This window comes from Teleopsis dalmanni, chromosome 2 (genome assembly GCF_002237135.1).
Source record: "Teleopsis dalmanni isolate 2A chromosome 2, ASM223713v2, whole genome shotgun sequence".
NCBI lineage: Eukaryota > Metazoa > Arthropoda > Insecta > Diptera > Diopsidae > Teleopsis > Teleopsis dalmanni.
In genome coordinates this window covers 192,298,483-192,316,240 of record NC_051847.1, presented here as the reverse complement: position 1 = coordinate 192,316,240, position 17,758 = coordinate 192,298,483, and the positions used below count along the sequence as shown (strand labels likewise).

The following is a 17,758-nucleotide window of genomic DNA, read 5'->3' as shown; positions in this document are numbered from 1 at the left end:
AAGATTTCGATGCACTGCGTTCGACAAGGCATTTTGGCCCTATGGCCTTTTTCCTAGCGTGGCACAAATCCATTGATGATTTACTCTATGATATGATACAACGCGATTATTTATATAATGGCGTGGAACTCATCGCGCTATTGTATAAAATGCATAACATATCCATTGATTATAGAGAAACATTAAAACAAATCGAGAATTGCAAACCGAAACGTGATCCAGCTTTAGAGGAACTGCGAAAGGCTTTAAAGACAGATCAGAGTAATATACAAGAAGAAATAACTACAGCGATTGGTAAGAGATCTGAAGATTTCCAGGTGGATGAAATTTGTATTAAATTCATTGACCAATATATACGAGAACATGCACAGAAAAAGGTTCAACTGGAATTGGCGCTACAAACGCTCAAAGAGTGCAACGAGGAGAAAAAGCAATTGTTTGAAGGCCTAAGTAAAGCACATGGTGTGCAGTGAAGTGAATTGAAGTGTATTTTAAATTGTTAAGCGAAATATAAATTAATGTTATTAAATTTTGTTTTTTATTGTTCTTAAAATTATAAATAAGGATAAATCACTAATGTTCTAAACATTTCGGAATAATTACTTTGACTTCGTTGTCCTTTTATTTGTGCCTGCTGACGTTGCATTGAGTTTTCTCTGCAAGCGATACTTATAAGCTTTTTTGCATCTTTGTAAATGTTTCGAATACATATAGGAGTTGGTGCAATGCTTCAAACAGAGTTGGCAAAAGTTTGATTGCGGTAGTCGGGAAAGAAAGACTTTGATGAGTACACGTTTATTTCTGGCAGTGTAGACTGGAAACACACGTATGCGATAATTTTTCTCACGCACCAAATTCGATATACCATGTATGTCACGAACTTTACCGTTCTCTAAACATTTCAAACGCATTGATAAATGTCGTCGCAATTCACCCATTGTGTGATAACGACGATTGCAGCCGTCACAAATGTAAGAACGTTTTCCTGTGTGTTCATTGATATGATCATAAAGTTCCAATAGCGATATTGTTGTGACGCCGCAACGAAAGTGTGGGCATTTAAATCTGTGTTTAAGTTTTTTAGCAACAGATTTCTTCTCTGCGTTTTCGTTGAGACATGGATGCTTATCGTATAAATAAACATGTTCAAATTGATGGCCACAAGTAGCACACAGCATCTTTGGTCCATAATGCAAACTCATATGTTTGCACATTAGATTGAAATTAATTTTCACTTCACCACAAACTAAGCACTCATGTTTACCATTTTTATGACATATTGTTTTCTCTTTGGCAAATGTGACAAATTCCAACTGTTTTGATTGCGCATTTTCTGTTTCTGACGGAGCGCTATTCATTGCATCAAATTCTTCTTCGAAATCAATGTCGCATTGTATTGCAACGGTTTTAAATGATTTATTATCAAGACAAACTTGTATGTTACGATTCCGCGTGGGATTTGGACCATCAGTTAGAACTGCAGCGTCATTCATTAGAGGAATTGCATTTACCCCTGCATCGACAGTATCAGAACGTACTGCCACTACTAAGGGCACATTAACGACACTTGCATCCATAGGCACATTACTGTCTTCATTGGTTTGTTCTACACCGAGTATCTGTGTGGACGTTACTATAATGCCTGCTTGAACTGCTTGTTCCATAGTTATACAACGAGTCTCAACAACAATAAATATTGGTAGTTCCTTGAATCCTATTTGAGAGTTCCTACATAAGGTTTGCATCATTTTTTCATCCTAACGTGAAAAAGAAACAAAATATACATATATTTGTTTATTGCTAATTAAATATTATTTAACCTTCTCAGCTGCTAGTAGCGGGGCTGCTTCCTTTGATTCTAAAATATAAGAAATTTTATACGTATAAATAATAAATTAAAATTGTAACTCCTTACATACCTGCAGCATGTTTCGCTCTTAATTTGTTTATATCTATATTCATCGCCGCAGTTAACAACAAATATTTTAACGTTAATCAGTGGAATATGAAACCTTGTCAAACCATTCAGTACTCCGCGGCGTATTCGACAAATTAACATGCAAGGGTTGCCGTGTACTTTGGTACTTTTTATTAAAGTTGCAATTTAGTAGTTTAACAAAATAGCAAAATTAAAAACAAATATTTTGTTTTTTATTTAATTTAAAATGCAGCACAAGTTGTTAATCTGTCTGAAATTGATTTGCTTCTTGATTCTATTTCTTGAGTTAGTGCTATTACGCACTTTTACTCTATAATGGCTGGGGAGCTTATCTCTACCCCACACTAGGCTAAGAAATCATATAATTTATTTGTCTTTTGGTTGATGACGGAAAATGATTTGTAGAAACAAAATTCGAAATATTCGACTGTTACATTATTCTTTTTGATTGCAGAAATATTGTCAATATACGACATAAAATTAATTGTATGTGCTGTTTTAATACTATATATAATACTTCTACATATTTCTTTACACGATTATATCATGTTCACACTACAAACTTAACTGAAAAATATTCGCCGAAAAGTTATTGCATAAATAAATGAACTAATCATGAAATATAAAAATGCATACTAAATATTGACTGAAAACATTGAAAAGAAGCATTTCACAAAAATAAATCTAAATAATCGTAATCTTGATTCCGTTAGGAATCATATTAGAACTTTTATGACAAATATTAAAACAATTATTTATTTTATAAATTTGGTTTTTTTTAATTATCTAATATTATAATTTGAGTGTAAGAAAATAAATCACTTTGTGATTTACCCTGTTTTTATCTAATTTACCCTACTCGAAAATCTGATAAATACCAACATTTGCTGTCATATTGAAATAATTTACTATTTCCCTTAATTTACCATCAATTTACTCGAACTCGCACACGGCCCATATAACATATTCCATATTGAACCAACAGTTCAGTTGTTAGTTGACTGCATTGTTATTCTTAATCAGATCATTATTTACTTAAATATTGCTTTTATTGTCGAAGTGCAATAACAATAAAAATAATATGCTCTTCAATATGCTTCTTCACAACTTCTATTTAGCATAACATATTGCTAAAATGTTAATCTGTGACAAATAATTACATTGAAATAATTTGTATGAAATGTCAATATTTGCCACCAATGTTTGTTTTAGCATTGAATTGTTAAATTCAAATAACAAACCAACTTGTGCTGATTTATTCATACGTGTATGTAATTTTTGGCGGTGATTCTACGTTTCTGAAAATTCTCCTTAATTCATGAAATGTGCACCCACAATATTTTTATTCGATACATTAACAATTTAACACTTTCTTTGGCAGAATTTTAGCATGTTAAATAATGAAGAAAATGTATATTTTTCTATAGAAGTGTGAAAGAATAAATTTTTAATATAATTTTTCATTAAAATAAGTCAAATGTTTTGTTTTTTTAAATAAAAACAATAACCATAGCAACATTTTTCTGTATAAACGTCTGAACTACTTTTTTGTTTTTATTTTAATCGCTCATGACAACACTGTTAAACAGCAACTAATATCGACATAAACAATACCATAACCTTAAAATAACGGCTGTTGATAGTTTCGCTGAAGATTGTTAAAAATTTAAAACAAATATATTTAATGTGTTGTGTTGATTTAATTTAAACAAAGAACAAAATGTTTAAAAACACATTCCAGTCGGGTTTCCTATCAATCCTGTACAGCATTGGTAGTAAACCGCTGCAAATTTGGGATAAGAAGGTTCGGAATGGTCACATAAAACGCATCACAGACAACGACATACAAAGTTTAGTACTGGAAATAGTTGGCACAAATGTTAGTACAACATTTATAACTTGTCCGCCAGATCCTAAGAAAACACTTGGTATTAAACTGCCTTTTCTTGTGATGATTATTAAGAATTTAAAAAAATATTTCACATTTGAAGTTCAGGTATGATATTCACGGCATTATTTATAGTATTCATTGTTATTTATACGATGAACAATTTTTTATTAAGGTGCTCGATGACAAAAACGTACGCCGACGTTTTCGTGCCAGTAATTATCAGTCAACAACACGTGTTAAGCCATTCATTTGCACAATGCCGATGCGTTTGGACGATGGTTGGAATCAAATACAATTTAATTTATCTGACTTCACGCGAAGAGCATATGGCACTAATTATGTTGAGACACTTCGTGTGCAGATACATGCTAATTGTCGTATACGTCGTATCTACTTTTCGGACCGGCTTTATTCAGAAGATGAATTGCCACCTGAATTTAAGCTTTTCCTTCCCATACAAAAACCACCAGCAAAAACTACTTGCTGAAATTTGTTTTATTTTGTTGTTAACTCTAATGACAGACTTTGTTTTGTAGTTTAAAGTTTAGATTTTTTCACATAATTTTAATTATAGTTAGGCATTGTAAGTTTCATTATTTAAATTATAAATCAAATTTCACTAAATAAAAAAAACTTAAATTAAACTATCATATTCTATTATAAAAGGATCACGATTTATATTCTATGTGGTATTACTAAAATAATTGTAAGAGGAATTGATTTAACAACTTAATGTATTTATTCAGTTTATGTGCTATTGTTAATTCATATTTTTTCTTGTTTCCTACAGATCTGTATTTGAAGAAATAACAAACAGCAATATTGTTAATGAATGCGAATAACTAGTATTTTCTAACGCACATCATTCTGTACCATAGATCAATTAAGGGTTCTTATTTTCCATATATTGTATTCATACATTTTTCAAACTACCCACCCAATACCAAGCAGTCAGTGTGAGGGGAAGCACGAATTCATTAAACATATATTGTGCCATTAAAAGGCTTCTAGTCGGCTTAATATAACTTGTAGGAGTTGTTGTTCAAGTCAGATATCCTACTAGATCTGATTAAAAATGTGAAATAAATTCTACAATAATATCAAACGCCGTTATATTTTCTGGATTTAAAAGTCTTATATGCACTACAACCAATAATAATATATCGGCAGTTAAGTCCGTATAATAACCAATAAAATCACAACTTTTTGCCAAACTTCGACTCTATTTCAGCACTTCTCTAGCATTTCGATACGCCTCTTGAGGAATGAGTCAAGAGGAAACCAAATATATCGAAATCGATGCATAATGACTAAATTCAATGTGTAATTTATGCAATTTAGTCATAGTGTTTGGAAGATTTTCTTCAAATGTGGCTGCTGTTTCGCAATTTCTTCCTTGAAATTCACCAGTCATCCTATGGACTTATTAGCTAATTTTTTATTTTCTCTAAGCAATTGAGAGCCTAAGTAATGCTTTCAAAATGTACTCGTGAAGCAAAATCCTAATCTATACATCCATAAAATTGTTAGATAGTTTTATCATTGATTATTGGCTAGCATGGTCTGACTGATTATATGAAGATGTGATCCAATTAACATATTGGAAACAGTTTAAATTTTCTAAGAGAAAAATATCACCTCTAAAGGCGAAGAAATAATCTATGTTATTGGAATTGGGTATGCTAAACGAATTTAGCAGATTATCATCCTTTCAGAGCATTACGCAGCATGCAAATGTCAATAAAGGTTTATGTGATTTTTTTAATATTAATTTCATTATTATGTTGAAATGCAACCTAGGGATCTATTGTGTCCCTTTCATGTATTCAGGGTATTTCTTCAAGTTCACAACTTCCTTTATAAGTTTTAGTATGTAACCTAGATTACAAAGTTTTATTTTTTATCGGATATGCAATACCAGCCTAGGACATCTTTCGTTTACGCATCAGTACCAGATAAATTCATAGTATGTGTGTTGAGTTCTAACTTTCTTCCGTACAGAATTTACAAGTTTCATTAGAGTAAGTTTGCAATTATATAAAATGATAATTCAAGCTACAGTGTCCTGTCAGAATTCGCATAATAATTTTCAAATTATTTTTAGTTAGTTGAAAGTCCATATAAGCGATTTGGACTGTGATATGCCTGAGAGATTATCTCAGTATATTTTTCCTTGTTTCTTCTCTTCTTTCTAAATAGGTGAGAAGAAATAACCTCCTTTCCAGCCACAGAATGGTTTTTGGTTTACAAGCAGTGAAGCTGCTTTTTTATGGATAGTTTTTTAATGTTAGTAATGAGTGTTTACACTCATTTTCCTAAGAGGCCCTATGCCCCACCTAGGAGAGAAAGATAGCAGTAAGTAAGTAATGAGTATTTTCGCTATATATGGAGATGCATATTTTGGATAGATGAATAGAACCTATTAGATAGTAAAGTTTAGAATATTATTATAGCTTCTAAAACATATCAATGAATAACCATGTTTCTACTGTATGTTTGTTAATGTTGAATGCAATTTATTTAAAATGGCACTTAATAATAAAAACGTATATATAACTTTTATATAAAATTTTAGTAATATAAACAATATCAGATTTTTAAAAATGCTATTGTTCGAATTCGAGACTTATTCGATTTAGATAATACAATTATTTTCTCTTTCTATTACTATATATAATGGATATATATTTTTTGTTATATGTACTTCTATAAAATATTTAAGTAGTTGTACAAATATAGTATTTCGTTTGCATTTTAGGTACATCAATTTTTATACAAAATTGTTAATATGCACAAAGAACTGTACAATTTTCTTCTTTACTACGCTACATAAAACATACAAGGACATAAATTACAATTATTTATATAGAATTAATTAAACAGTAAAAAAAATAAAACAAAAAAAACAATAACTTTATAAATTAAATAAAAATAAAAAAATATTTACTATCATTAATATTATACTGGATTCACACAAGAGTTTTATTTGTAATTTAAACTGTCAAAAATTTTCATTTTGTATTGGAAGCAAAAACAATTGACAGCTAAAATTACAAACTGAAATCTTGTGTGAATTCAGCATTATCATGATTAAAATGGAAAAATTATAATAGAAATTAATATCTAATAAAGTTAAAAGTTTATAAATATTAACAAAATACACACAAACATCAATGTATAACTAATATTAATAATAACAATAAATTTTAGTTTAGTACTGCAGAATGGCTTAACAAATTTCGAGTAATTTTTAAATAAATTTTTAAATAAAATTAATTTTTGTTCGTATTTAATTAAAAATGAGTTATGCGTAAGCTGCGCTTTGAGATTCTGTGCTAGCACTATAAATCGGTTATGGGTCCCGCAACAGCCACTTTAGTTGGAGACTGCGTTGGATTGGCGAATGCTTGTGAAGAATGTTTGGTATTAATTTGCGTAAATGCGTTTGTGTTAAGTGGTGACGTATGTTGCCACTTCATTGTCTGTGACACTGTACTTCCAGCATTTGAAGTGTTAAGACCAACACCCATTTTGCTACCATCACCATTTGCTATATTCGAGGAACCATCTATGTTGTGAATGGAATTAACACGCATATTTTTAACCAATTTTTCAAGTCTAAAATGAGATTAAGACAAAAATTACATATAAGGATTTTTTGTTAGTTTTTTTTTTGTTTTCTGAATAGAATCAAACAATGAAATGTGCAAACATATATTTAAAATAGAAATAGTACGAAATCTATAATATTAATATATTAATAAACATGCAATAAAATAGAACATAAAAAAAATAGTGTGATATTGCTAAATATTTAATATGCTTGTTGTGTTAAAATTATGATTTAAAGAATGGAATTCAAATAACACATAATGATATATATAAGTGCTGATTATTTCTAATTTAAAAAAAAACACCCAATATAATTAATTATAGTGTGGATATTGTCTAAAATAAATTTAGAACAATATTATATGTAACTTAAACAACAAAATTCAATGGTCTATATTTGTAACATCGAATTCCATTCCACTAAGGTCATAAAATCCATTACATTTTAAAATGAATTTAATAATTTATAGCATAAATATGTAATATAAGCATTATTTATATTAAGTTTAGTATAAGATTGTATGGTAAGCTAAATAATATATATTATATTGTTTATATTTGTGACATCAACAGGAAAATATTAAGTTGAATATGTTGTGGATTATATTATATTAAATTTAAAAACTAAAAATATTGTTTATAAAAATACTTTTTACTAAATTTAAATTGTTCTTACGTTTGTTCTTATATATTTTTTTGTTACTAATAAATATTAAAGCATTTGCATTTATTTATATTTTTATGAGTGCTAAAGTTATATCTGTGATATGATTTCGGAAAGAACTTTAAGTTATGCATTTTTTTAATGTTGTTGTTGTTGTTGTAACACGAGAAGAGCTATATTGCAGGAAATAAGAATTATATAGGAGTCTATAGGAATGGGATATATTACTGAGATGGGAATATTATAAAAGGAATTACAACATAGGAATACTTGAGTTAGGATATGGATTAGGTAGGAATGAATGAGAAGAAAAGAGGTTGTGTGGGATAAAGAATATATGAGTGGTGGGATTTAATTGAAACCGATCTGGATCGAGAAACTTTGCCACTTGCATAAATCGAAGCCCCAACATGGTATATACAAGTTCTATATTTTAGTTCATTTTATGGAAAGATTTCAATAAATGTAAAACAGTTCAATATGTTAAATTAGAAGTTCATTGTGGTAAAATTCCGTTTATTTCAGAAAATGAACATTTCTTTTTATTATTGTTTGTTCGCAGTTTTCATTTTTCAAACAAAATACGGAGTATCTTCTTAAACGAATAAAATTACTTATGTTGAGTTTAAACCCTGGAGCCAGTCCTCTACACAAACGACCAAGTGACAGTTTTTATTCTCAACAATACTAGCAGGTCTCTTAGGGTTACAACAACAATCGATTTCGTCGGTATCCGCCTAAGAGAGCCAAGAGGGTATTTATACAAATTTTATGATTTGAACTAAGTTTAGTTTTATGGACTAATTTAAGACAATTAAATTGATTAGATTTATATAGATTTATTACTATTGAGCGATACCAGATAACGTGATATCTACAGAGATTTTATAGTAGAAAGTTTTGTGAAAGAAGTGGTTAAAGCACTACATCATGTTTTCACTGCGACTAAAACTACTTATGAAATGAAATTAATGAAGTAAGGATTTAGTCGTTTCCATTGACATAAGCTGATTTATGCATGTGAAATATCTTCTTTGTTTACATTATATATATAAAAAATATGATAAATATTTTACATTTTTGTAATTTTTCTTGTGGGAAATTTATTTTTAAAAGTTTTATTTTTATTTTATTTTAAAAGGATCTTTTTCGCCTTAAATCAGTTGATTTATATACAATGAGGTTATTTATATGAAAACTATTTGTATGGTAAATTATTTTTATTAGCGCCTTAAATTTTTATTAGCGCCCATGTGAAAACATGGTGTTACTTAGTCAGAACCGTCAAGTATTTTTTAATGATTTTTGAAAATACAATCTTAGATTAGACATAAGTAGGATTTGCAATTGGATTCTGTGTGCTGTAGTTACAGTACATACGTTCCACGGTATCATATCATTAACTTATAATTTAAACAATAAAATATTGACAACAAAATATTGACAATAAAATATTGACAATAATATATTGCTTAAATAGCGGAGTTACAACATTAGTTATAGTCTCTTACACTCATAACTACTTTTGCACATGCAACAAAAAATATTTAATATATAAAATAATTATAACTTAATTATGTTGTATTAAAATAATTAAATAAGCCTATGATATATAAAATTTGTGCAGTTATAAAAATTGCAATTACCAACTTTTAAAATAAATAAATACGTTTTCTTATAAACAATTTGTGAAAAATATTTACATCACTGGAAAAGTGTTATAAAAAAATAACTGTTATAAAAATAAGTGTTATAAACTATTTTAAAATATTAATTGAAATGCATGCAAACTATATACAATAAACGTGACTGTTTTACATTGCATTATAACAAGAACATATTTGGTCATTTTTAAAAACCAATAAAAATGTTATCAATTTAAAATTATAACTGGCAAGCAATTATTTAATTCAAATAATTAGCAAAATAAAAATATATATGTAAAATATATATAATAAAAATATATATATTAAACCCACGCAATAATGCGATCATCGGCTTCTTTGCGTGCAGCTACGGCCACATTTAATTCTCTTTGTAATTCTTGAGTTGCAGCCGCTGATGTGGTGGAATTACTATGCATTTGTGCAGATGACGTCTCTTTATTATTCGATTTGGTTGATTTTGATTTATCTTTTTTTCGTTTTGTATCTTCAACTGGTGTAGTAACTAAAGCGAAATTTGGTGGCGATAAAGCTTGTCCTTTGTTGGTACCAACACTACCGTTATGTAGACTTGTTCCAGCACTACCAACACCACCACCACCGCCACTATCAGTGCTTGAAAATGAATTGCGCATATCTTGTGGACGTTGTGTGTTAACAGAAGCAATATCTGTTGTGGAAGTGGTTGATGGAGTTTCATGTATATGCAATGGTTCATCTTGTTCTTCAACGGATAGTGATGATGCTGGCTGATGATGTATAGTGCCATAATTTAAATGTAATGGTTGTGTGCGACGATTATGCGCTTGTGCATATGATTTACGCATACGTAAAGTTTCATTTTCATATATGATATCAGGCGCATTGCGATTATTAAATATTGTACCAAGCATTTGACGCATATATTTATTTTCAGTTTCAAGATGATTTATACGTTTATTAGATTCTTTACGCTCCGCACGTAAATGTTGGACTTGTGACTATTATTAATTAAAAAAAATTAATGAAAGGAAAATAAATGAACACAACTATAAACTATACCTTCAAATCTTCAATGTCACGCATAACACGTAAATTAGACTCGTTCAATGACCACTGACGTTCTTCGACTAAAGCTTTTACTCTACAAAAATCCATATAAAATACTAATTAAATTTATATTCTAAATTAATAATTTTATTGTAAACTCACCTATTTAATAACGCATCTTCACGCACACGTGCAGCCTCCTTAACCTCACGCACAACATCAGTCATCATGCCGGGTGTATAAGCACCTAAAAGTATAGAACATAATAAATATAACAAATAAATTTAAAAAACATATGTATGGTATATAATAATTAAAATACAACATATATACAATTGTAAGTAATTGTAAATAATTTAAACATACCTGAGTGATAAGTTGGCGCTGGACTTTGTGTACCAAATCCACCGCCAAATATCATTGGTTGACTGTGGGTGCTTAATCCACTCAAACTATCTCTACGGTGTCTTAAACCCCAATTGGGAGCGTGCTTTAAAGCTTCAATATCAACTATAATTTTTTTCAAGAACAGATAAACAAAAAAGATAAACAAACATTACAATACAATTACAAATACAGGAATTTACAGAAATACAGAGAACACATGGAGTACATGGAATAAAAATGCATAATTATTAAAAAAAAATATAAATGGTAAAACTAAATAAGATAGGATATAAAATTTATGATCTACTATAAAAGCATTAAGTTGAAGTGCGAAGAGATAACGCGTGCATAAGTATAATTATTGCAAATATTTATTGAGAAATTAAAAAAAAAATTAATAATAATAAACAATTTTTTATGCATAATGAATTCAATATTTGTTGAAGTTTATCTGAGTTTGGTTTAAAAATTAATTCCATCAGCTTTGGCTCCTCACCTTTTGTCTCATGTAGATTTCGGCATATTTTGGAATTCGTTTCGTGAAGCAAATTAATTTGTTCCATTAAAGCAGCAAAGAATTTATTATTTTCAATTTCGGTTGTGTTGTGATTTCGACGATTTGGCGTATTTTGGCCACTAACTTTGGAATCATTATCTGAAGGATTCAACAAGCAGGGATCACTGAACCTGAAACTAAAAAAAAAATACACATTTTTTATAAATTGATAGAAACTTATATTTTAAAGTTAATATAAATAAAAAGACAATCTAATTAGTTCAAATTTAACGTAAAGAGAAATCTTGAATTTTATCATACTATTATGGGTTAACTTAGAGCCGTAGTAAGATGAGTCATTGTCCCAATACTATTACAACGGATACTATAAACCCGAATACTTTCTATAGTACTAATAGAAATCATGTTATAAAAAAAGAAGAGTTAGCCTATTCTGTAATTAGATATAGTCATCGTTCTTATGCAAATATCTTCTTACTAGCTGCTTTTCTCTGACCTCTTGTTCTTATTGCTGTTATTGTAACCCGTGGGGATGAATATGGAAAGAAATATAAAATGAATTACAAATACAAATATACAAATATCTCCACGGGCTACAACAACAACAAATACAATTGCAAACACATGGGTTAAAATATAGTGGAGTGAGAAGAAGCATTGTTTGGAATAAGGAATGGATGAGAGGATGAGTGAATCTTGATTGAAACTAGTCTGAATCGAGGATGAGAAAAGTTGTAACTTCAATGGATTCGAGTCGTATATCAATAGAGTTCAAATTAGTGTGTATTAAAGCATAAGAACAAATGAGAGACGTGATGGGGGTAAATCTGCAGTTATGGTACACATTAAGAATTGCCGATCTATACGTGATAAGAAACTCTTCAACACGTGGCTATAAACTAACCATAGTTGAACAGTTTTCACAGCATGAGGACGGCATATTTTTTCCAAAAAGATATCAGGAGTAGCCATGTTGAGTTCTTCGTTAATGTACAACTTTGTTCTCGAAGAGGACATTTTATTGATATACAGAGTTATTTCATAACCGATTCTACTGTTGTTGATCCTGTTTTTTCGAGTCAACGCAACTGGGCACATTTACTCTTTGATAACTGGGGATACTACAAGGTCCCACCCATCTCATTGATTAATTTATGTATTCCCTATAAGCTTCATGATTATTCAGTGATTGATATAAGATCTGCGTACGTGGAGGATAATCTGATCATATTTTTTAATTACATGAAAAAGCTTGACACTTTGTAAAAAGCTTAATGGATTGAAAATTTCTTCTGTGGCTCGTTGCCGAAATAAAATGAAAACAATTCAGGTAGATTATCTGCAAAAAGCAAATACTCTGTGTGATAACAACAACAAATCGATTCTTTTTAAAACATATGGTAACTCCCATATGGACCATAAACGAAAATATTCTGTCAAAATGTACTTTGCTTTTGAAGAAAAATGAAAAATTAATATATAAATAAATCTGAAACAATATTTATTCAATAGATATCTCCAATACATTAATGATTAGTTTTTAATTCATAATATTTGCCAATAATAGATGAGTCAGATGTAATAATTATCAGTTTTTTACTGGTAATGGTAGTACCATTACTGAAAGAATAAATCAATATTAAATTGTAAAAAACAATAACAAGTTCTGGTAACAGCCAGGTCTGCGTATCAGAGCGTCTCATCAACGGCATTTACGGTGATTGTTTTTAATATATTTTACAACAAAATAACTGGTTCGTGAACAGGCCCATCAAGGACTTCTACGGAGACTCATTTAAGGAGAGGTTTTTTCAAAAGTAATTCATACGAAAATATTCAATTCAAAAAAAATTCATCATATCTAGTGTTAGGTTAGTTGAAGTAAAGGGAGGAACGAATTTTCCCCAATTAGCTAAGAAAACCGTCTTGAATCCACAAATTATCTTAATGATGGGTAGAAGAATGGTCAAGCTAGAAACAGATAGAAACATTTATAAAGGCCAATGCTGTCGCCGAATCTATCTCTATACCGCCTTATCGTTTAGTCACCTGTAAATTCAGATATTAACCTAGATAACTCTGATTTGCTTCTGTGTATCAAAGCAGAGGTTCTACATTTGGGTAATATTGCCCATATAGCCATTGACCTGACTGCTGAGGCAGTATAGGCCCACTCACTATTTGTCTGTTTGCAAAAAAATGGTCATAAATCAACATCCGTATGTAGCTGACAGTTGTAGAGATTGAAATAGGGGTATCCGTAGAAGAAGCGCCCAGCCTAGCAAGCGGTCATTTCCTACTATGTTAAATGCCCGGAACTTAAACTAGAGTTACCTCACACCTCTTACTTAGCGTCGTTATATCATGCCTGCATTTTAACACTAATCTGGAAGAAATACAGACTGCTGATAAAGCTTTATTAGCTGCTTGACTGTCAGTAAAAATATAGATTCCCTTTATGCGAAAGTCTATGTTTAAGGTAAGAGAAGATGTTCTTAGAATGGCGAAAATTTCTACCTGTAGTATTGAGGTAGAATCGGAGAACTCATATCTAGTGTAAAATGATTCGAAATATTTTGAGGGGAGTTTAAACTTCATTATATATGCTACTATTCATTATTTATGACATTATATAAATGATCAAATATTTTTAGACAATTAAACAGAAAAATAAATTATAGTTTTATTTTATATATTTTAAGAAAAATTTACTAGATTTGTTGCACCTTTCCAATTTTATCACATTTTATAAAATTGTTAAAAAAAATATTTAAACTTTCACTATCACTTTTTTGTGCCTAAAGTGCATTATTTCTGCAAGTGCAGTTTTACAAGTTTTTTGTTGTTGTTTTTATAATAGCATAATAGCATAATTACATGTCGTATAAAAAGTAACGACCTTTTTAAGTGAAATAATTATATACAATTAAAAATAATTAATTAAAATGTCTACTAGTGATTTATATAAATAGTAATATAAATAATTTCCTGGAAAAACTATTATTGTTGAAAAATAAATGAATAAACTTACCCTCGACTTATATTTGGATTACTGCCACTGCCATCCAAAACATCTGTGGAATTATTTTCATGTTCCGATGAATTACCAAGCATATTTACAATTGGCGGTAAACTGGCGAAGTCCTGTGCACCATCATTGATGGGATAAAAACCACTGCTATTCGGAAACATCATTGAATAGCGATTATAAAACGAATTGGATTGTTTATTGAAATTTGGCACATTCTAGAAAATAACAAATTAAAAGAAATTAAATTAGTAATTATTATATATATATATTCTTAATGAAACTTACACGTTGGAAGCTATGACTAAAAGGTGAAGTAAATGCTGAAGGATACGCCATGGACGGTTGTGAGCTACTGTTTCGCATAGCGAACTGTTGTTGGGAATGCATTGAATTTATATTGAAATTATTCATATTCGCAGCTCCTGTATGCATTTGTGTAATATTTTGTTGTTGTTGTTGTTGCTGATGTTGTTGTTGCTGTTGCTGTTGTTGACTCATGGAAGGATTTTTGCTAGCTGCTATATTAGTGACGGTTGCTGTTGTGGGATTATAGTCTAAGAACTCGGACGATGAAGATAATTGTGTATTTGAAGCGTCTTTTAGACACGTTTCTAGCCAAGCATCCAAATGGTCCTTGGAGTAACCCGTACTAGGTACGGTTATATTACGTGATTTTAGTTTTTTACGTTTGCCAGTATCTGAAACTAAAAAAAAACAAAACAGTCAAATATTTAACAATGTGTTGTATAATTCAGACAAATTATTTTTAATTGATATATACTATATTTTATTTTTATCTTTTTTGAAATGAAAAATACACTTTATATGCTTCAGCGGTTACGAGTACTAAACAATCGTGTGATTTTGTGTAATTAAAAGTTAAAAGTGAATCAAACCTAATGATTTCATTGTGGGTTGGAATTTAAGTTGGGAATTGAATTCAGTAGTTTCAATTAAAATTAGTTTAATTATTGATTGATTTTTGGTTTCCGTTTAGTACGGTTTTCACTTTGAAATACTTTAGTATCTCAGTACTCTTAATCCATTGTAATATTCTTAATACGAAATACTGCATTTAAAATGGAATAGAATAGAACGGAAAATAAAATCTATTAATTTTATTTATATAAACGTTTGCACTTTAAATAGAATTAAATACTGAAGTCTTATATTTTATATTTTCTATTTAGTCAAAGATACCTATGCTATGGTTTTATTTATTAATTCGAAAGGTGACAAATGAATCATATTTCTTTTTATTTTTTGATTTGACTCGTCTATTTGTCATATTCAGACTTTTCACTTTACAACATTTATATTTCAAAATATCGTATTTTTTCATATCTACACGTAGTCTACCCATCAAGAATTACTATTGAACAAAACTGCGATATATTCTGAAGACACCACCTATTTCGGATACTAAGAGAAAAAATGCTTTTGACAAATTTTTTTGGCTTCTGAATATAAATCATAGTTTCACGTTTCAAAATTTAATTTCCGGAAAATGTCAAAAATGAATATTTTTTATTGAAGTGTAGCAAATTGTGAACAGATAGAGACTGGATTTTTCTTCTGTGTTGTGTCATGTAGTAGGGGGGGGTCATATAATTTTACTAAATTAATAAAGCACGCAAAGTTTCGACACCAAAGATACTATATGCCATATGTTAATTTGACTATTAATTGGAACCACAAAATTTTGTTTTTTATTTAAAATATACAAAACATTTTGATAGAGATCAGAAATTTACAAATTACAAGAAACAATAGAAATAATACATTGTTAAGCCCTTACCGAAAAAGATGTTGTCTGCAATATCTTTATTCAGCTCTAGTTCTAACATCTCGATACACTAGATATAATTACATGATCTTTCCGAAACTGGTCTAAAACTTTGATTATAGTGCATTGCTCAAAGTATATAGAATATGTTTTTATAAATAATAAAATGTTTTTTATTGGTTATAAGTATATAAAATATCTGCACAGATATTTAAGATATTTTAAGTATTTTTAAAATATATATTTGTAACCAAGGCTTTGAAACAAAAATGTATTTGTTCCAGCTTAATAATATGAGTTAGGTTCCTCTAAAATATAGATTGATGTGTTCCGATACAGTCAAACGAACCGAATAACGATTATTAACGAAAATGGTGAATGACGGAAACGTTATTGGTAAACCATATTATTGATTCCGGTCAATAAACACGAAGTCGTCGCTAATTATAGCAAACAGTTAATAAATATTTTAGAATACCACAATGCAATAGCAAGTCATGTCGTTAACAATCTCAAGTAAATGTAAAAATGTTACTTAACGTATCATATTTTTGAAAAAGATTAAATAATATTCTCATTCATTATTTATTTACAGATATTTACATCGTGCGTAGGAAAGGGAACCTCAGGCTTCCCTGAGGGTTTTAACACTCAACCTGATACTTGAGACTTATTCTGATTTTCTATTTCGAAACTTAAATTAACCTATGGAAAACATATTAAAATCGATCAAACCCATAAAACAAAACTCGTTGAGACAAATAAGGACCATTATAGTGCTTATAAAAATGTTTTAATGAGTGAATAAAACATTGGCACAAGTGTTGCAACAACTGGAGCCAAAGTAAAATAAATATTTCGTACTTCATAAAAAAATTCCGGTAGTTTTTCCGGTAATTCCGGTAATTATGTTTTTAAAAAAGTTAAATACGTTTGGTTATTTATTATCTCCATTAATTTTTTATATGCTTTCCATTGTAGACCCGATCAAAAAATACATAAGGGTCAGAGGCCTGAAGTTATATTGGAAAATTGACAAGCTATCCTACTTACCATTATCTAATTTTAGAGTAATCACTCTCCGCACGGAAAGATACGCAGATCTTAGATCAACCACTGAATAATCATGAAGCTTATAGGGAATATATAAATTAGGCAATGAGATGGGTGGGACCCTGTAGTACCCCCAGCTATCAAAGAGTAAAAGTGCCCAGTTGCGCTGACTCGAAAAAAGGATT

At 29.6% G+C, this 17,758-nt stretch overlaps 4 protein-coding genes across 5 annotated transcripts; 2 read left to right on the top strand and 2 right to left on the bottom strand.

Annotated features, from left to right (window-relative positions):
• Window positions 1–41: 41 nt before the first annotated feature.
• LOC119676459 lies at window positions 42–473 on the top strand. Its single transcript, XM_038087698.1, has one exon. It carries the CDS (start codon window positions 42–44, stop codon window positions 471–473), a length of 432 nt encoding a protein of 143 aa, XP_037943626.1.
• A 54-nt stretch (window positions 474–527) lies between these two features.
• LOC119685522 (zinc finger protein 721-like) lies at window positions 528–2,021 on the bottom strand. 2 transcript variants are annotated; one of them, XM_038099820.1, is made up of 3 exons: window positions 1,920–2,021; window positions 1,821–1,858; window positions 528–1,757 (listed from the first exon to the last, which is right to left on the bottom strand). In XM_038099820.1, the coding sequence occupies exons 1-3, from the start codon at window positions 1,960–1,962 to the stop codon at window positions 600–602; spliced, it is 1,239 nt and encodes a 412-aa protein (XP_037955748.1). In that variant the 5' UTR covers window positions 1,963–2,021; the 3' UTR covers window positions 528–599. The 2 variants fall into 2 exon arrangements, with proteins under 2 accessions (XP_037955748.1, XP_037955749.1); XM_038099821.1 differs by having other exon boundaries at window positions 1,916–1,990.
• Window positions 2,022–3,439: 1,418 nt separating this feature from the next.
• Window positions 3,440–4,408, top strand: LOC119681824 (cilia- and flagella-associated protein 20-like). The gene is made up of 2 exons (XM_038095115.1): window positions 3,440–3,935; window positions 4,003–4,408. The coding sequence occupies exons 1-2, from the start codon at window positions 3,660–3,662 to the stop codon at window positions 4,315–4,317; spliced, it is 591 nt and encodes a 196-aa protein (XP_037951043.1). The 5' UTR covers window positions 3,440–3,659; the 3' UTR covers window positions 4,318–4,408.
• Window positions 4,409–6,865: 2,457 nt separating this feature from the next.
• Window positions 6,866–16,581, bottom strand: LOC119676458 (putative mediator of RNA polymerase II transcription subunit 26; the record flags this gene model as incomplete). The annotated part of the gene is given in 9 exon segments (XM_038087697.1): window positions 6,866–7,448; window positions 10,086–10,750; window positions 10,812–10,893; window positions 10,962–11,046; window positions 11,166–11,309; window positions 11,683–11,879; window positions 14,735–14,949; window positions 15,020–15,438; window positions 16,533–16,581. Coding segments are annotated over 9 exon segments (2,133 nt in total).
• Between the last annotated feature and the right edge of the window lie 1,177 nt (window positions 16,582–17,758).

Excerpts from the sequence above, each read along its gene's own strand:
- LOC119685522 (XM_038099820.1), bottom strand. The coding sequence starts at position 1,962 with ATGAATATAGATATAAACAAATTAAGAGCGAAACATGCTGCAG. Across the intron at positions 1,859-1,919 it reads AAGAGCGAAACATGCTGCAG|AATCAAAGGAAGCAGCCCCG; the intron begins GTATGTAAGGAG and ends CTTATATTTTAG. Across the intron at positions 1,758-1,820 it reads CGCTACTAGCAGCTGAGAAG|GATGAAAAAATGATGCAAAC; the intron begins GTTAAATAATAT and ends TTTTCACGTTAG.
- LOC119681824 (XM_038095115.1), top strand. The coding sequence starts at position 3,660 with ATGTTTAAAAACACATTCCAGTCGGGTTTCCTATCAATCCTGTACAGC. Across the intron at positions 3,936-4,002 it reads ATTTCACATTTGAAGTTCAG|GTGCTCGATGACAAAAACGT; the intron begins GTATGATATTCA and ends TTTTTTATTAAG.
- LOC119676459 (XM_038087698.1), top strand. The coding sequence starts at position 42 with ATGGCCTTTTTCCTAGCGTGGCACAAATCCATTGATGATTTACTCTAT.